This window comes from Vicia villosa, unplaced genomic scaffold (assembly GCF_029867415.1).
Source record: "Vicia villosa cultivar HV-30 ecotype Madison, WI unplaced genomic scaffold, Vvil1.0 ctg.001419F_1_1, whole genome shotgun sequence".
Taxonomy (NCBI): domain Eukaryota; kingdom Viridiplantae; phylum Streptophyta; class Magnoliopsida; order Fabales; family Fabaceae; genus Vicia; species Vicia villosa.
This window is the reverse complement of record NW_026705611.1, coordinates 236,446-252,107: the sequence shown is the minus strand read 5'-3', so window position 1 is coordinate 252,107 and position 15,662 is coordinate 236,446. Positions and strand designations below refer to the sequence as shown.

Sequence of the window (15,662 nt, the reverse complement as noted above, 5' to 3'; positions counted from 1 at the left end):
TACTACTGCATACAATAATGATATTTGTACACCAAAGTGCACACCTACACCGTATGTACGGACGACACTGTTCATGTACGGGCGGTACTATTCACTTTCCGTACATGAACAGTGCAATATTATATTAATTTTTTTTTTACATTTCTTTTAAAATTTTTTTTTTTAAAATTTTTTTTATGTTTTTTAAAAAAATATTTGACAATACCTGCGGATTTATTTCCGGATTTACCTACGGATTTGATAATACCTGCGGATTTTACTTGCGGATTTACCTATGAATTTGACAATACCTGCGAATTTATTTGCAGATTTACCTACGAATTTGACAATATCTGCGGATTTACTTGCGAATTTATCTACGAATTTAGGTAAATCCGCAGATAATTTTAAATGCAGGTAAATCCGGAAGTAAATCTGCAGGTATTGTCAAATATTTCTTAAAAAAATATTTTTTAAAAAAATAAATAAAAAACGTAAAAAAAATATTAATATAATATTACACTGTTCATGTACGGACGGTGAATAGTACCGTCCGTACATGACAGTGTCGTCCGTACATACACCAATACGGTGTAGGTGTACACTTTAGTGTACACATAGCATTGCTGATATTATTTATACAAAAAAAATATATATATATTGTCAACAGTGATCCATTTTTAGCAAAAACATCACTCTCAAATCTACAGAAATCAATGGTCCGTGTGAACTATACTAGTCCCACATAATTATGAACATGGTCCTTTGTGATTTATGAATCTAGTCCTTTGTGTTATGTCTCTATTGAGCATGAAACATAAATGTATAATCCTCTTGAAAAACAAAAAACCAAAGATATACTAGAACATGTTCAACATGCAAAATGAATTTTTCTCTTATATTTAAGAAATAAGCAATGAACTAAAATAGAAAACTACTAACAAATAACCTTAAAATATTCATGAACATTATTCAAATAATCATTAAAAAAAGCAAACAAACATTACATAAAGTTCAATTATTTTCAAAAGATCTCTAATAATCATCAAATGGATCTTTTCTTAATATTAACTTTCAAGCCATGTTTCATATGTAGAACAACAGAAACACTTGGGATTATAGGATGATCCTCCACCACTTGAACATGATAATTCATCAATATTGCTGCAGCCACCATTTTCATCTCAATGAAACTTATATCCTTACCCAAACAACTTCTTGGTCCAGCATTGAAAGCAATGAACTTGTAAGAAGGCACATGAATTATCCCTCCTTTGTTAGAAATCCATCTCTCTGGCTTAAACTCCAAGCAATCTTCTCCCCATATTTCCTCCACCCTTCCAATTGAGTATAGAGAATACACTATCATTGTATTTTCCTTAACCTTATGTCCACTAGGAAGCGCATCATGTTTCAATGGAGACTTATGCTCAAACGGCACCGGCGGATATAGCCTTAGGGTTTCACATAATGCTCCATGTAGATAAACTAACTTGCTAAGCCCTTCCACTCCTAAATCTTTCTTTGATGATAGTTTTTCTTTGATCTCTTCAAGAATCTTAGCTTCAACAATAGGGTGTGTTGCTACCAACCAGAAAAACCAAGTAAGGCCAGAACTAATAGTGTCTCTTCCAGCTGCAAGTAGATTGATTGCAGTGTCTCTCAGAAACTTTTCATCTATTAGATTTTGTCCATCTCTCACTTCTTTCATAAGGGTGTTCAACAAGTCAGGTTTTTGTTGGTTTCGATTTTGAATATCTCTTTTGGATTTGATTTCTGAATACAACATTTCATCAAGAATTTTCTGATTCTCTATAAACTTTTTCTCCTCACCAACTTGAAGCCATTTCTGCAACTTCCACAAGAATCTTGGTTTTGCATGTCTATAGAACAATGTGTCTTCTGCTTGAGTAAAGGCTCTCTCACATGCAATTTCAGGGAGATCAATAGAAAGACAAACAGGATCAAACCCTAATACTATACAACATATATTATCAAAAGTTAACCTTTGAAAAACATCTTGCAAATCCACTTGCACCCCATTTTCACAAGCATGATCAAGAAACACTAGAAGATAACTGTAAATTTTTTTCTCAATGGTCTTTTGAATAAATACCTGAAAGCTTTCCTGCTTGAAAATTGAATGAAGTAGGGTTCTGTTGTACTTCCAAACATGGGAATCAGACCTGAAAATTCCGTCTCCGAGCACTTCGAAAATCTCTCTGAAATCATTTCCTTTCCCATAGTTTTCAAACTTTGTGCTTGTAATGTGCTGCACATTCATGGGATCAGAAGTGAAAACAATGTTCATGTTTGTTAGCCATGGTCCTTGGAAAATGAAAGTTCCTCCATTTTGTTTTAGTTTTGAGTTTATATAATCATGGATATTTGATATGTTGTATAAGAGACCAGGTAGCATTCCCATCACAGGCCATTTTGTTATAGGTGTGTTTATGTTTAGCTTCCAATAGTGGATTGCAATGAAAAGAATAATTGCCAAAAGAATTTCTACAACACCAAACAAAGCCATTAGTTTGTAGGCCTATCACCTATGTTATGTAATATATGATATATATGTTACACTCACTCTTTTTTTCATATGAGATTCATTCTCAAGGCTACAAAAATTAAGCATGAATATTGGCAATGTTGTGGTATTGTGGGAAAGCTAAGAAGCTATTTATAGAGAACCATTTGTTACACAGTCTTTATTAATTATTATTTTCTACTACTCGATATATTTCAACTTTAAAGCTTTTCATTTTATTTTCCTTCTTCCCAAAGCCTTACCATAATATCTATACAATCTTTATTTATATTATAATTATTATTTATATTATTAAATATAATACATTTTTAGACTCTTAAGAAAGCTTAGATGAGATGACTCAATTTTCAAATCAAGTTTGAATATACAACATCATTAAAACTTGAAAAAAAATTTCATCCATTTAAGTTTTATAAGACTCGAGAAATTAATCTCTATAATTATATAATTATCTATAATTATATAATTATGTTGAAATGATATTCAGTTTATAAAGACATGTTTAAATGTACATATTTTTAAAATTTTGTTGTAGTCCTAAAAAAAAATTAGTTTATTTATGTTTCTATAATATTTTGTCGTTATCACTTATGCTCTAAAAGAAGGTTTTAAGGCATCTAACCCTAGAAACCTACTATAAAAAAAGGTTCTAGTGTTTTTAAATGTCAAATTAGAGCTACAACATGTGAGTGAACCATAAGAAATGCACGTTTAGCATTCAAATAGTGATTTTTTTTTTTGGATACTACCTTGAGAAAAATTCAAGGTCACACCTTTTATTCACTTCCAGTTACTTGGATGATGCCGATAATCAAGTATATCCTCACTGAAGAGCTACTGAAAGAAAAAAAAAAAACTTCTTCAAAAATCAATAAAAATCAGTATTACAGAAAATATATTTAATTTGGATTGAATATGAGGTGTTATGTTGGTTTCAAATACGAGATAATTAACAGCCTCATAAAAATGTATCACTTTACTTCTTAGTTTTTTTCCACCAATGGGTAACGTGTAAAGGTCACGAGTTCGATCTCCAAAGAGATTTTTTTTAAACTATAAATGGCAAAATCACTTTTTTTATCGGTTTTGACATTTAATTGATGGGTAAAACATGGTTGAGTTTATCATATCTAATATGGATTGCTTAAATCACTAAACCCTAACTAAACATATAACTTCACAAATTGGTTAAGAAAATAAGAAAATAATTATATGAACAATTGTTATATTTTAAGAAAAACTTACGCCAATCAATGATTTTCTAGCATCATGTAACTTATTATTCATCTCACATTCTTTAATGGTTAGAATCTCTTCAATGTTTCAAGCTCTTAATTCAACACTTTCTTTTTTACTAATTCACTTTTGAAATCATAAATTTGATGCTTTGAAAATGAACATGTATGGAAGAAAATTAAACGAAAACTAAAAATATTGGAGAGATTTTAACCATAAAAGAACGTGAGATAAAATGATAAGTTGCAAAATGTTAGAAAAACATTAATTAGTGTAAGATATGTTTCGAATGCAACAGAATTTTCATATTATTATTTCCAAGATTATTTTAATTGGTTATATGTTTAACGAGAGATAGTGAAACAAACAATCGACAATAGATATAATAAGCTCAACTGTATTTTCTGTAACTATAATGTGCTTTTGACATGTTTGACAGAATAAGATGAGAGCTGTACAAAGAATCACAAAAACATAATCTCTATATCAATCACAAATCAAACTCAAACTTGATAACAACAACTAAACTACAACATATAGCTTTTCATAACTTTGGAAAGTAGACAACCTAAACAACAACAACAACAACAATAACTAGAAACAACAACTTACATTAAACAACAACTCAAAAAACAATTTCTAAACAAAACTACAACAACATCAACAATAAACATATAACATCAATCCCATTTTTAAACAACAAGATTAAAACTCAAGGGTTTTGGATCTCAACAATAACAAAATAACAACGACAACAAACAACAACAAAAACAACAAAAAAATAACAAACAATGACAATAACAACAACAAAGACAACAACAAAAACAACGACAACATTAATGTAATAAGGGTAATGATGTTTGACGTACCAGGTCTGTGAAGAAGAAGTGAAAGAAAATATTTGGGTCTTTCGTTCTTGTAAGCATCGAACGAGAGCCCTAAATAGATACTATCTTCGTATTGAATATGCTATGTGTTTAGGGCTCTTTATTAGGGTTTTGTGTGTGTTGTTTTGGTTTTAGAAAAATGAAACTGAAAGCTACAAGCTAAACTATATTTATCAGAGTAAACAATTTCACCTCGGTTGAATAATATAACCGAGGTGAAAAGACTTATGTGGAACCTTGTTTTACAGGTGGTAAGCTTTTAACAAGGACAACAGTTTTTTATGTTGACAACTAATGTCTTTAAACAAGTCGAGCATAAAAGATTACAAGAATATAAATGCAAACCTAAGTATTAGGATTTGATGGACTTGACTATCCCATGATGGCAATCAAATGGAATTAATATAATTTAAGCCTCATCTCAAATAAAACTCAAGATTGAAATATTAGAAAAACTCTGATTAATTATTTAATGAATTCACTTTTTGCTCATCTCAATAAATTATTCATCTAACTCAAAAGATGAGTATTTTAGTGTTTTACAGTAAAGGGGTACAGATAATGGTAAATATGGGCAAAGAAAAGTGGCAAGTCTAACATAAGGCCCAACATACATCAAGAAGGCTGAACAACGTAAGTCCAGTCGATTGGCGCGTTATGTCAACCGATTAGAAGAGCTTGGTACTCAGATATTTAAATCAAATCCAAGCTTAAGCAAATCAAATCCCATCATTGATGAAGATCTTACCAAATCCTTAAAAATCTTGCTAACTAATAGATTTGATCGTTTATCGAATCAATTAGCACACTTAATATGGAAATATTTTTATTTGATTTTCAATCACTATAATCTATATTGAATGCTTGCTAGGAATACACGACCAAATCTTCAGATTGCACGCTATAAATAGGTATGCTCCCCTCTTTATTTCCTGCATCTCATTCATACTTTCTTACTTTTTTTCTTGTGTGAGTTCCTTTGTCGTAAATTCCATCATGGCCCCCTCAAACCAAAAATCTAAAGAAACACCAAAAATAAATCATTTAACTGCGAGTTAATAAAATGCTAAGCAAGAAGAAAAGATGGCAAATCTAGCCAAGAAAATAATCCAACATTGGTACTTGGAATCTAGTCTTTTGAAAATCCACGAGCCTTATCACAAAATTTGTCAAGCTTCCCTCAAAGATCTCTTCAACCAAATACCAGATAGGACCTTCCCAAATGTTGGCTAAAAACGTGTGATGTCACATGCATGTTTACAAGTATATTTTAAGTAGCAAGTGATAGAAATGTAATGATGCCGAACCCACAAGGAGTGGAAAATAAATTAGGTTAATTTTGTAAAGACTATCTTTGTAAGTGAGTATAAGAAAGATAAAAAATAGTTTATGGTTGTCACAAGTTCAAGTCAATAACAAACAATATCAAATATAGTTTAAGGAAAGTTAGTTCAATAATCGAGACCATGTTGGGCAATGATACATTAATATAAATTGTAATTTATGTGTAGATGATGTGTTATGTCGTGCCATGAAAGGTCAGAACGTGATATTATGGTGTATCTTTACAACATCATAAACATATACATTAAAGCACTGAGACAAATCTCTAAGTCTTGCTTGTAACCTTAATGCATATTTGGTTTTATTCTGAATATCCTCTATTATTGTACCTCCTTATCTCTAAAGTAGCTAATCTAGTGAATTTATTTATCCTACAATTTTCAATAATTTTTATCATGAAATCAACGTGTTGATGGATCTCTCACAATAACAAGCTTATATCTTTTCCCAAGTTGATCAGGAAAAGGAGCAGATTTTAACACATGATAAAATAAAGCATTAAAAAAATATTATTTAACATAGAAGACTACTTTATATTAACTTCACATTGCTCAAAATAAGAGGGTTTAGCTATTGGTGAGTTTAGTACCTGCAATAATATTGAATCCTAAGCTAAACATTCTTAAACACATGGTGGAAAAGAAATCACAATCTAAGAGTAACTTCTTTGTTTTCCTGCAATGGTTAGTCACCAAGAGAAGACTTTTGACACGCTAGATACGGGTATGATACACTTGAGGTGATGAGAAAAAGAATCTTCACTCTTTTCATTTTACTTCCTTCACCGGTTTTCTCTAGGTGTTTCTATCTCTAAAAATAAAGAACTCTTTCATTTTCTTCAAAAGATCCTTTTTATAGTCACATATAACTATAGGGTTTTATCCTTATCTTGGATCATGGGCTTGCGGATATTTGTGAATTCTGGCACAAGGAAATTAAAAATATTACCTCCATTTATTCCTATTCATACTAGTGTAAAATCTAAGACAACATGTCGAAGGGCAAGGTGTAATGTGGCAGACTAGAGGCACAAGAAATTAGCCAGTGTTGTCCTTTATAGCAGCGAGGCGTTTTAGTGGGTGCACTATGGTTCACAACTTTGTCTTCTAGCGCCTCGCTCTTATCCCTTTGTAGAATCAATTCAATTATTCTTCAATATGCAGATTATTGCCACATGTGCCTAGGAATGCGATTGATGTTTCTCTTTAGTCTCAACTACCTCCAGATTTCCACTTTCAATTGGGTATCAGTTGCTAATCTAGACTGTGATGCCAGACCTCATAAGAAGTTAACTCTACACAAACAACAAACACATAAAAACTAACAAAAGAGAGCACATATTGCGCTCTCTATAAATTACTCTAAAACAAAAAAATGCAATCAATTAAACTACGTTTCATACCCCAAAATTTGCCCATAATATTTCCTCATATTTCAGTCCATCTGACTTTCAAATGCTCAAAGATACACAAGAAGGAAGCTAGCATGCAGTCTCCAAGTTAGGGTTTTGGTTTTCTCAAAGATAAATCAACTTCTGATGCCTCAAATGGACCCCATGACCTCTCATATGATTCAAATAATCCCTATGCCAAGTTTTAAACCCTGATTCATAAGATTGATCAATCAACTGCTCAAGTGGTCAACAGTCGACTAATTTGACCTAAAAGTCAACTACGGTCAACATACAGTCAAAACTCTTGATTTTTGGTCAACATCAACATGTTGAAGTCACATTCATAATTTGATAAAGGTTTGATCATGATTCATCAAGGAGAGCTCAGAAATCATCAAAAGTCCAAGTTGCTAATTTAGGGTTTCTAGGAGAAAGTCAACCCAACTTTGACTGATCATATCTCTCATACTTTATCAAAAATTCCCCAACCAAAGCTCATTTTCAAGTAAATTCAATTCTCTAAAACTTTGATTTTGTACCCAAGGTCAAGAAATGCTTCCGCCTAAGAGATATAAGTCAAAACATTACAGGTCCTTCTAGAAGCGCGCAAAAAGCTGTTTTTTGTCAAGGGCCATATCATCAAGATAAAATCTCCAAATGCAAAAAAGCTTCCAAAGTGGCTTGTAGAGGAAATCTTGAGCTTTCTAAAAAGTCCTAGATCATCTCCATATGATAAATATTGAATGATTTATGGATTGCACAAGTTGGTCGATTATTGAGAATTGCATAAAGTGCTAATTGGTGAATTGCATACTTTTGAGTATTGGGCTTCAACTTTTAAATTCTCCACGTGATTTTAAGCTCATGAGAGGCCCATAACCCAAATATTATTTCTTTCTTGATTTTATTTTATTTTTATTTGTGTTTATTCATTTAAATACAAATTAAATCAAATAAACCATGAATTAATAATAAAAGGTCATATATTTGATTTGTTGAGATTTAAATCAATTGAAATCCATGTGGAGGATTAGCAAAATTCGTAAATGAGGATGAAAAGGAGAGATTTTCCAAAAAAAAGAAAGATTGTATACAATATTTTCAATCAAATCTCAAGCTTTGAAATCATTTGATTCCTTCCATCCTTATAACCCTAATTTAGTCCCATATATATAAAGAAGGAAATCAGAAGGGGAGAGGACGAAACTGAGAGAAAAACTAGGGTTCGAAGGTGGCCAAACATTCAAAGGAAGGTGCAATTTAAGACTTTGTGTTCAAGCTATTATCCAGGCCAGACCTTCATTCCATTCATCTCCAGAAGCATCATAGAGTAGGTATGAATCATTAATCATGCTTGAGAACACGTAGGATTCATGTTCATGTTTAACATATTCATGTTTTGTTTTTTAATATTCATATCTCGTATTTTATTGCCCATCAATTGAATCTAACTTGTTTGTTAAGTTCCTGGCATGTATTAGAAGGGATATGGGCCTTTGTTTCAGAGCTTTAACGCAAGAATGGCCAAACACCATTGTTAGGGCATAAACAAAGCTCATCTTCGTTTTCATAGCTACAGGGAGTTTAAGGCCAAACTAACCTCATGTTTGGATCCGTGGCATGTTAATTAGCAGATCTGGACTATTGGTTTTTGTTTTTTGATGGATGGTCGTAGGTTTTAGGTCGCAGCCAAGGGAGAGGATGAACTGGCAAGCAAATCCGCAGGAAAATTCATAAGGAATTCCGCAAGAAAAATCGCAGGCCTGGAGGATGAAAATGATGAACAGTGTTTGTTGAAGAGGCTGACCGCTGCGTGGATAACCCTCATTCGTGGGTGAAACTTGGTCTACTCTCTCTCCACGCGTGCCCTTTCATCATGGGCTGGTCAACAAAGAAAATTCTTCTCTCCAATTCTAATTGGCTGGTCGATGCACACTGGGCCCCATGTTGATGCCTTGGTTGACTTGCCCATTATAGCTTATACTTCATGTATTGTTTATTATGTGTGTTACATTATTGACTAACATCGCGCAGCAGTACTGGCAAGGGAGAGAGACTTGTAACCCATGGGGGGTGTGTTCGAACCTCACCCAACGCAAAGGTTTTTTTTTTATTGTGTAGTGTGCAGCCCTCATGAATCCAACGCGCGCTGCTTCTCAGAGACTATGGTGTACCCGCGCATCCCAGCCAATGGACGCACACGAAGCAAGATCCAAAGGATCAGAAACGCTTCCACACCATGTACCACCAAAGGAAGCACCACGCTGGATCGCATACGCCACTGGTCTTTCTTTCTCTTCTATTTTACTGTTCTCTTTATGCTTTCTTCCACACCATTTTACTTTCTCTTCTCTTTAACCTTTTTTTTTAACAAACTAAAATTAGTTAAAATTGAATTTAGTTTAAATTAATTAGTTTTTAGGTTAAACAAATTAGGATTAATTAACTAGAATAATTACAATAAAAAAAAACTATATTTAGGTTTTAGCTTAGGTTTTCTTTAATCTACTAATTAATTTAATTAGGTAATTTAGGCTAACTTAAATCAGGACTTAGGATTTTTTCAGAATAATTGGTATAATTTTAAACCTTTAACCCTTTAGGTTTACCCTTTAGATTTACCCCTTAGGTTAATAATTAATTTAATACTATTAGATTTTTTTAGCCATTAACCTTCGAGGCTTAGGTTTGCCTTTGTAATTAAACATTGAATTTCTTTATTCGCGAATTCTCTTCTCATCTCCCACTCAAGTGTATGTCGCATGTCTTTAATTATTTATTTGATTTTTTCCTTTATTTAAAATTTTGCCTTTAATTTTAATTGTTTATTTTTTCTGCCCTTAATTTAATCTTATTATTTATTTTAAATTCTAGAAAATGTGTATAGGCGTGCAGGGTTTTTTTGTAATAGTTTAGGGCTTTTAATTTCCCGCCTTTACTTTTCTGCCTTTATTTTCCGTATATTATAACTATGTTATTTTTTTGCGATTAACTGTGTGGTTAGTAAAAATAGGGAGTGTAAGATAATTAATCGAATGTAGCTAACATTAAATTCAAAGATAAATATCTAAATACTATCACATGATTGTGCCACACACACACATTTAAGGTAACCACTCTTATGCTGCCTTCTCGATCAAGAATAGTCAAGTCCCTCGGATATAGGGATACCTTAGCTTGGTGCCTACGAATTCAAATCATCATAGTCCCTCAGAATAAATGATCATAGTCCCTTCGAGTTGCCTACGAATAAAATGATCTCGTCCCTCGATGTTGCCTCGATAAATGATGATAGTCCCTTCGAATGCTAAGGTATCTTTACATGTTGCCTAAATGACTATTGTAATACGGTGAACTGACTTTAAAGAAATGTGCGGTAAGCAAGAGTCGCCATCGACTTTTATTTTATCCAATTATAGAAGGGCTAAAAGAACAGGAAAAGACCTTTGAAAGATTTTGAGTTCGGGGGGTAAGTTATATAAAGGGAAGGTGTAAAACACCCTTTGCATCCATGGTTTTCCATGTGCTCTTAATTGCTTATCTCACTTGTTTGTTTGAATTGTTTGAAAGAGTGTCGTGTGTGAATAGTAAAAAAACTTCGTTAAGGACTTTAGCTTGTAAATAAGCGTAGCCTTGTTTTATTGGGCGTGTCATGATGGGATATGATGCTAGAAAAGCCTTTAAATTTGATAATGTTATGCTCTCATTCATCCGCCCATTTGAACCTCTTCTTTTTCTTTAACATGAAAAATAAGTGGAAAGCTTTGTCACATGCATAGGAAAAAGACGAGAGAGTGCGGCAAAACACCATGTTAGTAGTTGCGGAACCTCCTTGACATTTAGAGGACTCCACATATTTATGATGGTTTAGCATTTGTCTAGGTTTGTCTCTATGCTTCTTTTGGACAGCATGAAATCCAAATATTTGTTTGTTTGTATGCCAAATGAGCACTTAGCTGAATTCAAGCGTATGTTGTAATTCGTAAGTGACCCCTAGATATCTTATAAGCCTACTACATGGCTCTCCTATTATGATCTCTTCACGATCATGTAAGAAATCATTGTTATTTTATCCTCACCTACCTTGCACATTATTTGAGACTCTGGCTTAAGTAAAGGGTTTATGGCAAGCTGATGCCACACCACTTTAGTATCTATTCCAGGAATATGCAAGGGCGCCCAGGAAAACTGTAACACCCGTATATTTTAATTTTTAATTTAAATGGAAATTTAATTTATAATTAGAATTATTGGTGGTTTGTGGGATTTAATTGGAAGAAAGATGGTTTATAGTGTTGGGCCAAGTGTGGTATTAGTAAAGAGGGGGTGCTATGTTAGTAAAGCCCTTTACTAATTAAAATGACATTTTTCATAAAAATAAGGAAAATTGGGAGAAAGGAAAAAGGAACGTGAAAAGCAGAACAGAGGAGATGAGGGATTGGGAAGCTGGTACGTGAAGAGGAGCAATGGAGGGAGAGACCAATCAAGAATCTTTGGCTAAGGTAAGGGGGGACTCTCTGGTTATCATCTATTATCGTATTCTTGGATAATAATATTGATTAGGGATGTTGTTGAGTCAATTGGATTATATGTCGGGTTTAGGGGGGTTATCAATTGATGAAAATTGCATGGATTATTGATTGATTATGTGTTGTTTTGATGTGTGATGATAAATAATGATGTAATTGATGATTAACTGCCTGTATATGACGTTTAGAGTCAGTTTTGGACTCAGATTGAGTCAGATCGCAGGATCTGACGCAGACCCAAAAATCTGTGAAATCGCCAGTTCGCACCGCGTCCCCGTGTTGGCACCGCGAAGGCGTACTTTTTTTCTCGTATCGCGCCGCGTGCATAGGCTGGCGCCGCGAACGCGTTTGTGTGGTTCAGGTCGCGCCGCGAGTCTTGGTTGCGCCGCGTGCTGTAGCGATAGTTGTTTTCTTGAAAAGTTAAACGATGTGTAACTTTCGAACCGTAGGTCCGTTTTTAGTGCCGTTTCGAGCACGATGAATCTTATGAGATAGCCTACATGTTTAAATGATGGAATGAGGTGTGAATCCAATTATTTTTAAATATGATTTTATTTCTTGGTGAATGATGTATTGTACATATATGTGATGAGATATGTTAAATACATGCTATGTTGAAATATTAATCATGTGACGGTTTGTTTAATTGGATGATGTATTGTTGACATATATGATGAAATGTGACAATATAAGATGTTGTTTTGAAAAACATTACGATGTGATGATTTGTTGAGAATTGTATGATGATGACTGATTTGTTTTAGAATGATGTGGATACATGTGTGTTCTTATTATTGATGATGATGATTGATGTGGACACATGTATGTTCTTTAATGATAATGATTGATTGTATTTGAATGATGCTAATGTATATGAACATACTTTGATGATGATGATGATGATGATGATGATGAAATGGGTATTAGATGATGTTACTCATTAGACATGACGATGGTATAAGTATGTTGTATATGTTGCATTCATTCATGTGCATTGATGATAATGTATCCATAAGGGTGTGTTGGATCAGTAAAGGGCATGATTCCCATTGTGTGGAATCTGTGCTGGCAGGGCCGTATCTGGATGATGTTGGATCGGTCATGGGTTATTCCCATTGGATGATGTTGGTACCACATGCATAGTGTCAGTTCATACATATGCATACTTTTATAACATGATTGGAAGTATTCCAGTGTTATAAATATTGATAACGTGTTGGTTGTGTGTTTTGTTGAATTAATGTTGAGTATGATTGTCTGTTTGAAAGATGTGTTTTGTTGACGTTTGTGTAAATGATGGATGTTCCTGATAATCTGAATATGATGAAATTGGGTGAATAATATAACTATGATGTGTTGTTATTTAAGATGCAATAACATTTGTTAACTGTGATGAGACTCACCCTTACTGTTGACATTTTCAGATTGAGGATAGCTGCTTTCGACTTGGTGAGGATTAGCTCATAAGTCAGTGTATTAGTGTAGCGTCAGGTGTCGTGCTCTGATATTGTAACACTGGGGGAACGCTAGTTTAGAGTTTATGATGATACTCTATCGTGTTGTTATTGTATTAGATTCTGTGGGATATTGCATAGATGATGTTATGCTTATCCGTATGATGAATTTTCCGCTGTGTTAACATGAGATGTTTATGTATTATGATGAATTGTTCCTTAGTGAAAGCATGACAATGAAATTTATGATAAATTGTTTTAATTGGAATTGTGGCACCCTTGTTTTCATGTTTTACTCTGAATTATTTTATTAATTTCCGTGGGGTTTAGAAGGGTGTTACAATAGTGGTATCAGAGCAGGTCGGTCCGTCCGGCCAATTGTTGAGTCAGTTGAGTTGCACGACAGTTGTATATTGTCGGCATTTTATTCCTTAGTACGCGACATGTGAGTGAATCACTGTCGGTACTTGGTTGTTTGTTGCAGGTGTTGGATTGAAACAAGTGGGGGAGAAGCTTCGCTTCTCGTTTATGTTTCAGTTGTAAGAAGATTGATTCAGTAGGCTGTTGTTGGCAACAGTGCGAGCGTTGTTGGAGTTTGTTGTTTCCCGAATTGAAGGTGACTTGGAATTAAGACTTCACTGGGAATTGAGTTGGAGCATCTTGAAGGAAGATGATTAGAGGTAATTGACAGTTATTGTAAGAGAAGGAAATTGGAAAGTTGCGATGTGTCAGCTCTACGAGTGTACTGCGAAGATGTCAGTTGAGTAGCTTTACGTCTCGGAAGAGATTCAGCTGCAAGTTTGCAAAGAGGATTGCTGTCGTAATGTTCCAGAAATCGCACTTCGGCGATAGGATGTGTTGCTCAAGTCATAAGAATGTTTGGAAGTGAAGAGATACGATAAGGGGCTGTTTGGAATGTGATAGAGTTGAAGAGAATGAGTTTTGGAGAGAGATTTTCGTAAGCAAAACGCAGGAAAATTGCTGAATAGCTGCGGAACTTCAAAAATTCATAACTGGAGTTCTGGACATCCGAATTGAGTTCCGTTTGAAGCGTCGGAAAGCTAACGAGACGAACTTTGTTATAAAAATAGTTGCAGTAGCTGTAACATATTTAATTGTGACAGGATGACGTTGGAAAGAGGTGGAGTTACGGTTACTCTTGTTCTTATAACTAGACTTGTTTATTGGTACTGCACGGGATGTCAGTGTCAGTGTTGAATGGATCGAAGGAATAATTAGAAGGTTTGTTGAGGAGTAATTTTAAGAATTGAATTTACCAATTGAGGAGTTTTAGATATATCGTATAGAGCGTCGCTGCATGATGTCAGTGTTGCATTTTTCGGGCAATGATTGGGAAATTCATATCTTGAGTTCCGAGTGTCGGATTAATGTGCCGTTTGAACCTACGAGGAGGAGGGATTGTGTTCTAATTTATGGAAGACTTATAAATACAGTAGAGTGACCCTATGAGGAGAGGTTCTGAAGTCGGTTATGGAAGCGTGAAACTTGTTGAATAAGAATGCCTACTACCGCGATTGTTTGAAACGACGTGGAGTAGAACATGTTGTTGATGAATAAGTCGACGAGATGTTCGGTCACAAAGATGATTTGAGTACCGATGGATTTTAGTGAATGGATAAATTAGTAGTAAAGGTGAAGTAAACTTTAGAACCCTTGGAATCGTATTTGTGATGGCAAAGTAACGATAAGTATAAAAGAAGAATTGTAGGGAATTTCTAACATTTGTTGACGTGAGGAAGACTTTGTTGAGATTCCGAGTGGGATGATATTTGGACGTGAAGGATGTAATAGAATTTGGATTAAAACCACGAGTTATGAATGTTGTCTTGGTCTTGCAGGTTAATTGTATGGTTCAAAATTCGAAGTGTTTAGTGATCATAAGAGTTGAAGTACCTCTTTGATCAGAAAGGGCTTAATATGAGGCAGTAGAGATGATTAGAGTATATTTTTTTAGGATTAGGATTTTGGTTTGAATTACCATCCTAATGAGGAAAATGTTGTGCTATTGTGTTGCGTAAGAAGTCTTTAAAATGTCGGTGCTAATGATGAATGAGTTGGATTTAATTGGACAATTTAGAGACTTGAGTTAGTATGTGAAGGCACTCCTAATAGTGTTAGATTGAGTATGCTAGAAGATGACTAGTGGTATTCTTGACGATATTAGAGAAGGTCAGAAAGATGATGTTGAGTTGATCGATAGGTTGACTTTGAATTACCAAAGTAAAGGCGGTGAATTCAGAATCGACGAAAACGATGTAATGAGGTTGAGTG

At 34.0% G+C, this 15,662-nt stretch overlaps 1 protein-coding gene across 1 annotated transcript; it reads right to left on the bottom strand.

Moving 5' to 3' along the window:
• Positions 1–1,024: 1,024 nt before the first annotated feature.
• Positions 1,025–2,611, bottom strand: LOC131635062 (alkane hydroxylase MAH1-like). Its single transcript, XM_058905663.1, has one exon. The coding sequence runs from the start codon at positions 2,507–2,509 to the stop codon at positions 1,025–1,027; it is 1,485 nt and encodes a 494-aa protein (XP_058761646.1). The 5' UTR covers positions 2,510–2,611.
• Positions 2,612–15,662: the final 13,051 nt, after the last annotated feature.

Coding starts and splice junctions, on each gene's coding strand:
- LOC131635062 (XM_058905663.1), bottom strand. CDS start 2,509: ATGGCTTTGTTTGGTGTTGTAGAAATTCTTTTGGCAATTATTCTTTTC.